Source organism: Centroberyx gerrardi, chromosome 16 (assembly GCF_048128805.1).
Source record: "Centroberyx gerrardi isolate f3 chromosome 16, fCenGer3.hap1.cur.20231027, whole genome shotgun sequence".
NCBI classification, from domain to species: domain Eukaryota; kingdom Metazoa; phylum Chordata; class Actinopteri; order Beryciformes; family Berycidae; genus Centroberyx; species Centroberyx gerrardi.
This window is the reverse complement of record NC_136012.1, coordinates 21,157,527-21,167,526: the sequence shown is the minus strand read 5'-3', so window position 1 is coordinate 21,167,526 and position 10,000 is coordinate 21,157,527. Positions and strand designations below refer to the sequence as shown.

Here is a 10,000-nt window from a genome sequence, read left to right as displayed (position 1 = left end):
TTAAAAAGTACAGTCCATACACTCTAAGGCTCAGTTGCAGTTGTTTATTAACAAGTAACTTAATGTTTCAACTGCTGTGTGGAGTTCTGTTCCATAATGCTTTATAGACATTTTGAAAAAACATCTCCGTTTAATATTTCTAAAATACAGAGGATAGAGTATGTAAAATGATAGATTATATGAGCATCTTGTTATCCAATGTCTGAAGTTACCTAGTATCTTTTAAAAAGTACCAGAATTTTCTTATTTCTAATTTGGTGCTAATAAACGGACTCCAATGGGAGCCTCATAATGTGCAGACTTTGCTGCATTTATATTTAGTCTTGTACATGATTTTCTGTGATTATGGTAATTTGGTGATACATATGTTACTTGTCACAAGCAAGTCTTATCTACCTTTGTACCCATAATCCTAGCAAAGAACGGCCTCGTGGGTATTATTGTTAAAGTGTATGTTACATGAGCCGTGCATACTGTATGTCACAGGCCTGGTACCTTGGTGATGAAGAGAGCATCAGGCGCTTCACTGTTCACCCCTAATCACAGGACAGAACGTCCTCTCAGGGATTATTACTACAGCACAGGAGCAGCCGTTGTAGAAGTCCCTCTTCATGCATTTATCCTCTGTCTATCCTTTGTGTGTGTGTGTGTGTGTGTGTGTGTGTGTGTGTGTGTGTGTGTGTCTGCAGACAATTCTTTCTTGAATGTTAAACAAGAACCAAATTAGTACATTGTAACACAAAACTCTTATCTTGCTCAATATTACCAAACCATTCCTTGTAACATTCAACGGCTAAAAAAAAAGAGCAATTTGATTGATTTTTTTTCTAAATAATTCCTTGTGGGGGATGGAGTCAAACTGCAGCAGTAGTTCAGCATGCAGTAAACAGTCTGACTCCTATAATGGCTGCACATCGGTACTGTATACGGCATATGGTCCTGGCAAATGCCGCAGTCCACTGCAGAAACAGCTAATGTTCTGGGCTTTTCCGTCGTAAAGTGAAGCGAAGCAGAGAGAATGAGGATGAGTGAATCTAACCCACAAACACCTTTTACGGGCTTAGGCGGATCATTTGGATGCATGGTGCAGAGAGCGAGAGAGAGAGAGAGAGAGAGAGAGAGAGAGAAGGAGAGAGAGATGGATGCATAGATAGGCAGATGGATGGATGGAGAGAGTGAGATGGCAGAAAGACAGGGTGGGAGAGAGAGAGAGACAGGCAGAGATGTGGAATGTGTGTTTTCCTGTCCAAGTATGTCTGATGCGACATCATTACCATTTAAATAGCTCCTGATTGGGGAAGCATATCTCCCACACCTTGTCATGGTGCTGCCGACATAAAACGCTCACATAAAACACTAATGCTTTGTGTTTGGGTGCGCGTGCGGCTGCTTAGTGGGATAATTCAAGACCGCGCGCGTGTGTGTTTGTGTGTGTGACTGATTCAATTAATGAATAAATAAAGTACCGAATGACTAGTTTATATTCATGTCTTGTCACATCACTGGTCAATCCCGCATTAAGGGCGTGTGGCACATCTACACAATACAAAGGGTTGGCGTTCGCTCAGCAGGCGTGGGAAGGGAATATGTCTTTTAACATTTCACTGCTGACAGATAAAAACCTCCCATCTCCAAAAAGTTGGTCAGCTTATCAGGAATTTGAAGATCTGTATTTTCCCATATATTTTTGAAAAAATGAAATTAGCCATTAGCTTTTCAATAGGTTCCACAGGCGCAGAAACGTACGCCGTGTAAATCTTCGCTTCACGTCAAAAATGGGAGTTGCGCGGTTTTCACATGATGGCGAAGATGTGTTTATTGCTTTGCATAGCTACCAATCTGCTGTTTATATTGTCTGCGCTGCTTTGTTTTACTGGTGCAGTTTCAAGTAATTAGTTCCCCCTGTGAGCTGCCTAATGAGGCGTGGATATGTCGCAGAGCAGCATGTGCGTGAGTGTGTGTTTGTGTGTGTGTGTGTGTGTGTTTGTGTCAGTATAGGCACTCGTTAGGATGGCTTGAGATGATTAAGCTCAGCCGCTGTACCAAGTTAGTCACCTGTCAGACAAAGAGACAAGAAGAGAGAGAGAAGTAGAGACACTCGGGGGGAGAGAGACTGAGTGTGGCAGAGAGAGGGACAGAGAAATAGAAAATGAAAGAAAAGAGTGTGTGTGTGTGTGTGTGTGTGTGAGAAAGACAGAGTGAAAAGATGGAGAGAGAGAGAGACAGGGAGAGAGAGAGGGAAATATATAAATAGAGGGAAAAACCTGACAACATGGTTATATTAGCTAATGAAGGGGAGCTGAAAGGAGGGAGGGATGGAGGGAAGGAGACGAAATGCAAACCTTTCCTGTCATTTACCTGACCCTTCTCTCTCACGTTTCTCATTTTCCCTGTCTGTTTCGCCTCTATTTTGCCTGTCAGCCTGTCTCTCTTTCTTACGTGTCTATCCGTATCAGTACAAATTAAATTTTCACCTGTCCTCTCTCTGTCTCACTCCATTTTTCTTCCGTCACGTCTCCCTTCTTCTACCTCTTTCTTTCCTCTCTCCCTTTTTCCCCATCCAAACGAGATATTAAACCACCAGCCAACAGTAGATATTCTCCTCCTGTTCCGGTAGAGAATGAGAATATATATATATAAAACTGCAATTTTCGGTTTATGTGTCACGGCCAAAAAAAATATAATCATGACTATGTGGAGAGGCGAGGAGAGGGAAAGAAATAGTGAGAGGACAGGAGAAGAGAAAAATGGTTTTGCAGTGGAATAATATGGGTGGCTTATGTAAAATAATTCCTCTCGTTATCTGCATACACGTTTGTCTTTTTTTTTGTTTGTCTGGTGCACAGAGCTAATAAAGCTAAATAAGTAAAACAAATGTAGCTAAATAAATAATGCTGATTCGGTCTCACTTGTGTTTCAGGCTGCTGAACGCCAACAAGATCAACTGTCTGAGAGTCAACACCTTCCAAGACCTGCAGAACCTCAACCTGCTTTCTCTGTACGACAACAAACTGCAAACCATCAGCAAAGGACTGTTCGCCCCCCTGCGCTCCATCAAGACGCTGTAAGTGTCTAGACTTGCATATCGTGGCTGTCGGGTGAAAACCTTGTATCTCCAAAATGTAATTTTCAGGAACTAAGAAAAACAGGCTTTATTTTTAGATAAATACCGTGCATTTTGAGTTTATCCTATGAGGATTTGAAACAATTTCAACAAAGCCAAGTGTCAGAGAATTTTCTCTACCCATAAAGAACCATGCAATTCTTCAGTTGGACTTAAAATCACCAAAACTGGAGATATAACATAGAAGCTGTATGTTCTAATAATGTAAAGCATAACAACTTTTGATTTTTGCCTCTCTTGTTTCTCGACCTGTTATCCATTCCTCCATTGGTTTTCATGTCTACTTTTTTCTACTCTATACCTTCAATCTCCTTCACTCCCTCCTTCTTTACCTCCTTTCCTCCCACCCTTTCTCACCTCCCTTATCCTCCTCTTCTCCTCTCCCTCTTTTTACCCTTCCCATGACAAACCCTTTTTGCTCTGCCCCTCTACCTTTGCTCCTCCTCTCTTCTTTCCCTTCCTCTCTCTCTCTCTCTCTCTCCCTCCCTCTCTCTCCCCCAGTCATCTGGCCCAGAATCCCTTTATGTGTGACTGTCATCTGAAGTGGCTGGCAGACTATCTGTTTGACAACCCCATTGAGACCAGTGGAGCACGCTGCAGCCACCCCAGACGGCTGGCCAACAAACGCATCAGCCAGGTTAAAGGCAAGAAGTTCAGATGCACAGGTAGGGATTAACACACACACACACACACACACACACACACACACATAAACACACACATATACACATACACAGTTACCTCTGATGGTTAACAAAGAAGCACATCAATAAGGTCAAAGGCAAGAAGTTCAGATGTGCAAGTAAAACATGCATACATGCATAGAATTAGAAGTTGTTAAGCATGGGTTTACACACACACACATACACACACTCTCACAGACACACACACACACACACACACACACACACTTCACTCTCTCTGGTAGTAGTGTCTTACTGTTGTTTTCTTTGATATGAGCCATGGGTCTCACTAATTACAACCCAGACCAATTCAATATATTGAAGCAATACAATAACTAACTCAGCAGGGATTGGCCATAAACTGCGGTCGCCCACTGTGTGTGTGTGTGTGTGTGTGTGTACTTCATGAATACAGTGCCTCTCCACAGTCCCTCTCCGCTTTGTTTTCCCTGTGTTAAATAATATGCCTTTTTTTTTTTTGGCTCACTGCAAAATGAATTTTTAAAAGCCCCCCTCCAGTCATTTCACAAACGATTTGAATTTTTTTAAAAACAACGGTTGCCAGCAAATCATTGGTTTACAAGGCGGTGCAGGAGTAAGAAGTGACTCCTGTCAACTGAAGCAGTCACAGCTATCCATCCCCGCCCTGATTCACCTGTTGTAAACCTTATTTGCACTGGGATTGTGCCTGGTGGAGATTATCATGTATTGGGAAATTTCAACCGAGTCGCTGGAGGAGCCTTTTAGACGACTTTTCTGGTATTTTTTCTTTACTAAGCAGATTATTTACCCTGTGTTACTTAGAAACTTTAGACAAAAGTGGGGTGTGTGAGAGCGGGTGTGTCGTTTTAATTTTTCAAGTGGGCACCTTCTGTCGCAGACATTTTATTGAATTAGACCCAGGACACAAAGAAAGGCAACAGTAGACTAATAGGTCGAAAGGATGGGGAAAAGAGAAGACAAACAGAATGGTCTTACAAACATTAACACCATGGTTTCTATCACAGTCAACTTATCCAGATCATTGCTCTCTGAGAAATATGCCTGTAAGACCATTTGCTGACATGAGATTTCCACCCCCTCTATTTTCTAAAATGGTGTGTCACAGTCTAACTTGGGCAGACGATAAATAGCGTAACCGATGCTATTAAATGGTGGACGCTTTTATCCAAAGTGCTTTGCAGTATCATGAGTACATACATTTTTAGCATGGGCGGTCCCAGCAGTAAGCGAATCCCTAATGTTAGTGCCATGCTCTGCCCACTGAGCTATTGGAGATAACTAGATTAGAAACCCTCCCAGAGCTCGTTATGGCTGTCCTCTTTGCTTCAGCCCTTCCTCTCTGTGGCTCCCTGCCTCTCCTTGCATCTCCTCCTCCTCTCTGGACCGTGTCCGTGGACACGCTCTCTATTGGTGGACAGTTCTCTGGCCCCGCCTCCTTCCTGTGTGGATCTGCAGCTGTTCTGTTGTCCCTCCTTCCTGTATGGACCCTGCCTCTGATTGGTGCAGCTCTCTGTTGCCCCGCCTTCTTCCTGTGTGGACCTGCGTTCTGTTGGCGCAGCCCTCTGTTGCCCCGCCTTCCTCCTGTGTGGACCTGCATTCTGATTGGTTCGTGCAGCTGTCTCTTGTGCTTGATCTAACCATGTGGCCCCGCCTATTGTGACATCACATGGTTCCGTCAAGCGCCAGGGACCGCCTGGCACACGCCCACCTGCCTCTCCCAGCCAATCACACGCAAGGAGCTGCTAGACACACCCACCTCTCCCAGCCAATCACACGCCTTGGAGCGGAAAGGCTCAACACTTGCTTTATGTCTGTTTGCGTTTATGTGTAGGGATTCTGGTACATAGGACCAGAACTGTGGTTGAAATGAATGGAAGTCAGTGAGTCATGCTTAGAAAATCTGACATCAAAAATATAACCTCAATCAGTAATGAATATCAATGTCTAACTGTTTTGCTACTATTTAGGTAATGTAAGTGGTTCAAAAACAACCACATCCGCCTTGATCGCTCGACTGCCAGCATAAATTTGAATTCTTCATGTCATCTCCCACAACACACGCTCCCACTGATCCCTAGTTGTTTCCTTTGGAAAGTATTGACCTAAGAAACTCTGCTTGACATCTCCTTGTAATAGCGCTTCAAACCACACACACAACCAAACACTAGGTACACCCGCCTCCTCTGTCCAATCGTCCAATAGCATGGCAGTGCTTCAGTGACTGGCATGGCTGATCCCACCGCCTCTACAGAAACCCTTCACCCTTTTCTGTTCCTAGTGAGGAAGACAGGGAAAATGATAATAAAAATGACTAAACCTCTGCTGTCAAGAGAAATAGGTGTCCTCATTCTTTCCTTCTGTGTACGAAAGAACCCTTCCTCCTTCGCTCCCTCCCCTCCCTTTCTTTCTTTCTTTCTTTCTTCCTTCCTTCCTCCCTCTCTTGCCCTGTACTTTCTGTCAACCTGTTGTCCAACTCCAGAGCCATCTATCTAAAAGATTCTGCCATTGAAATGAGCCAACCAACCAACTCTCCCAACAAGAATATATTCGCAGAACAGTGATCAGCTACTGAGTCCAAATCCAGGTTGTTTATGGCAAACAACCATAGGTGGTCTGGGTTGTTTAAATGGACAGACAGGGAGCAGATGAGCCATAAAGAGTGTGCGCCAGTACAGAATGGAGAGAATGAAAGAAAGAGAATGAAAAAAGAAGGAAAACCTTAGATTCTGTGCCAAAAAACAGTCTGATAGGAGAGAGAGAAATGCTGAAAAGGTTAAATTGACAGAGAACAGATAGATAAACAAGGGTGGGGAGAGAGACAGAGAGGCAGAGAAAGAGAGAGAGAGGCAGCGATAACCGTGAGAACCATAAAAAGTGAATGTGGTGCGCCAACAGAAGTGCTGTATGATGTAAACCAGGTCTATTCCAAAGCCTCTAGCAGCCATAAATAATATCTGCTCACATATATCTAAGTAACAGACATGGCCTCTGGCACACCTTGTTAAACAAAAGCATCCTGGGTTAAACCGCATTTATCTACAAGCCGCATCCACAAAATGACCTGGATCTTTGTTTGTTAATGTGATTTACAGTGGTAGCAGTCGTAGAAATCCCCCTTTTCCTCCATCAGCAGCCACTGCAGCCTGTTCTTCATAAAATGTGAAGTCGATCTGACTAGGCGTTTTGGAAGAGAGAATTTGTGTCTTTCAAATGACCAGTTACCTAATTATTTCTTACAGCCTCTGACAGCTGAAATGAGAAAAAAATTTGCATTTTCCAAACAATTAAACTCCAATAAGAAAGCAACATAAGTTTAGAGAGAGCAGGACTTCTGTCATGGCTATATCTGCATGTCTGTGTTTATGTCCATGTTCTTTTTTGATGTTTATGAATAATATGTTGTCTCTCAATATAAGGCTTATTAATGTCTTTGTATATGGTCATATGAAAATGTTGGTGAAAATGGGACAAAATGTATATTAAAAACTTCTGATGCCTTCTCTTTCTGTCTCTCTTTGGTCTCTTCTTTCGTCTGTCTATCTCTCTGTCTGTCTGGTGGTCGGTGTGTCTTTGTTTCTGCCCCTCCATCTCTCTCTACTTCTTTCTTTCTGTCTGTCTGTCTTTGCCTTCCTCTGTTTCTGACTTCATATTTCCTCCTCTCCCTCTCTCTCCCTTCTTCCATCCCTCCTTTATTCTCTCCCTCTTTCTTTCTGTGCTCCATCCCTATTTGTCTGCCTCTTTTCTCTCAACTTCTCCATTCCTACCTCCTTCTCTCTCTCTCTCTCTCTCTCTCCCTACTTCCATCTGTCCCTCCTCCCTCTCTCCTCTCCAGGTCAGGAGGATTATCGTAGCCGTCTGAGCGGGGAGTGTTTCCAGGACCTGGTGTGTCCTGAGAAATGTCGCTGTGAAGGCACCGTGGTGGACTGCTCCAACCTGAAACTGACCCGTATCCCTCCGCACATCCCCGAACACACCACCGACCTGTGAGTCAGCTGGTGTTTCCCTTTTACACGAACACACACTCTCTCTTACACACACACACACACACACACACATGCAAACATAAATAAAATGTCATGGTGTTGAACTTGAGATGGTTCAGCGGTAAACTGCTACGCATCCCTGAACACACCACAGACCTAACAAGTGTTTCACATTTACACAGACATACACACACACATACACACACATGCATTAACATACATACACAGGGAATATAGTGGAGGGTATACGCACCTAAACTCAGTTTGCCCATCTTTTTTTATTTACAGAATGGAGTTGACCCACCGTTTTTTAAGCTTAATTTATGCTTGGTCACTCAACAGCTTTCTCTCAATAAAAGATACTATGTTGCACCATGTCCCGCATTTATACCTTGGCGAAGATGTATGAGATGGTACGTAATGTCATCTCCATGGCAACGAGATGCTGTCAGGTTTGTTTACATCCTCTGCAAACATGGCATCCCCCGATGAAATAGCTGCCCTGATCGAGGGAGAAGAGATTTTGAACCTACCATGGCAACAAACTATCCAATCACATTGCGTGAGAGTCTGTGACATTACAATATTCTGCAAGTAGGCAACAGTGAAAATATGCGACATTTTTTCCAGTCAAAAATGCATCATGTCTGTCGAGAGACAAGTGTCATGAGTGTTGAGTGACCAACAGATCAGCAGACCATAATTAATATTCCCAGCTGTGTGTATGTGAAAGGGTGTAGGTTAGGCAAGCCGACACACACACACATTCACACAAGCAATGCACACATCTTCCTCTCTCTCTGTCTCTCCCTCTCTCTCTCTCTCTCTCTCCCTCCCTCCCTCTCTCTCTCGCTCGCTCTCTCGGAGCAGCATCATCAACGTCACTTTTCATTTTTAACTCCCAGACCAAAATGCCTCTCAATAGTCTTTCCATCTCCCTCCGAGTCCCACAGGAGCCATCATCATGTCTGGCGAAGGGTCTCGCACTAGAATACTGAACAGCCCCATGGATCATTCATTTCACTGCTGAAGACTGGATAAGGTTAGGGAGTAATGGCAAATATGGAACAGGAATACAGTGATCTGATTACGACAAAGGTTAAAAAATGGGCAGCTGTTCAGAATTCATTAGAGTTACTGAAAGACAAAACATGGAAAGAGGATTACTGTATTATATTATTATTACTGCAGGAGTAATGGATAACGCAACAGAAATACAGTAATCTGATCCAAAGAAAAAGGTTTAAAACTTGGTAGCTGTTCATAATTCATAAAATAAAAACATTGCATTAAATTCAATGAGATTAGTGTAATCCGATTTGAAAGAGAAAAGGACAAAGATTCAATAACCATTCATAAATCATTATAGCTACTTAAAAAAACACACAGTAAACACACAATTCAATTCAATGTGTGAAAGGAATGAAAAGAGGGAAGAGCACTGCCACGAAAAATCCCATACAACTTTCAGTGGCTACTTCTTGATCGAATATTCAACAAGCTAATGTTTCCAGAGAGGAAATAGGAATGCAGCCAGAAGCAAAGTTTAGGTCTAATATCGCTGAATCACTGGCGGCTTAAAAAAAGGTAGATGAAGGATGGAGGTTTTCTACCACGGCTACGACTGTGGTGCTAATGGAGGATCGCTGCAGAATAAAGAATTTCTGCCACTGCAGCGTTAAAGCAGATGCCATCGTTTTACCAATATGGAGGTTAGTTGTATTATGGCGGACTTCTACCATGGCTACCGCTTTAGATAACTAATAGTGCCCGGATCCCACAGACCATTAGCCCCTATCTTTCTTTCTCTCTCTCTCTCTCTCTCTCTCTCTCTGCCCTCCTTTCATCCCTAATCCAGCCCCTCTCCTCCCTCCTTTTCTCTCTATTCGCTCCCAGGGTGTTTCATGTCAAAAAAACGAAATTTTGTCCTTCACGGTTGGTTAGAGGGCACATCAAACTTTCTACTATTTTCGACACCATCTCTCTCTCTCTCTCTCTCTCTCTCTCTCTTTCTCTCTCTCTCGCTCGCTCGCCCCCAAGAACACAACCAACCAGTGGGTTTTCGAAAGCCACAAACATGCGTGCGTACACACACACACACACACACACACACAAACAAACACACCAGTTGTGCCCTCTACCCTGCCTTTATCAGGGGAAATCAGGGGAGGTTGTAGCTGAGCTGAGGGCTTATCATTCTTCCTCTC

At 43.4% G+C, this 10,000-nt stretch overlaps 1 protein-coding gene across 1 annotated transcript in view; it reads left to right on the top strand.

The window, feature by feature from the left end:
- slit3 (slit homolog 3 (Drosophila)) overlaps window positions 1-10,000 on the top strand; it is a 268,893-nt gene that overhangs the window by 203,696 nt on the left and 55,197 nt on the right. The window contains exons 13-15 of the mRNA XM_078289056.1: window positions 2,921-3,064; window positions 3,626-3,789; window positions 7,643-7,793. Of these exons, the coding sequence (XP_078145182.1) occupies window positions 2,921-3,064; window positions 3,626-3,789; window positions 7,643-7,793 (459 nt within the window). The remainder of the gene's footprint in view (window positions 1-2,920; window positions 3,065-3,625; window positions 3,790-7,642; window positions 7,794-10,000) is intronic.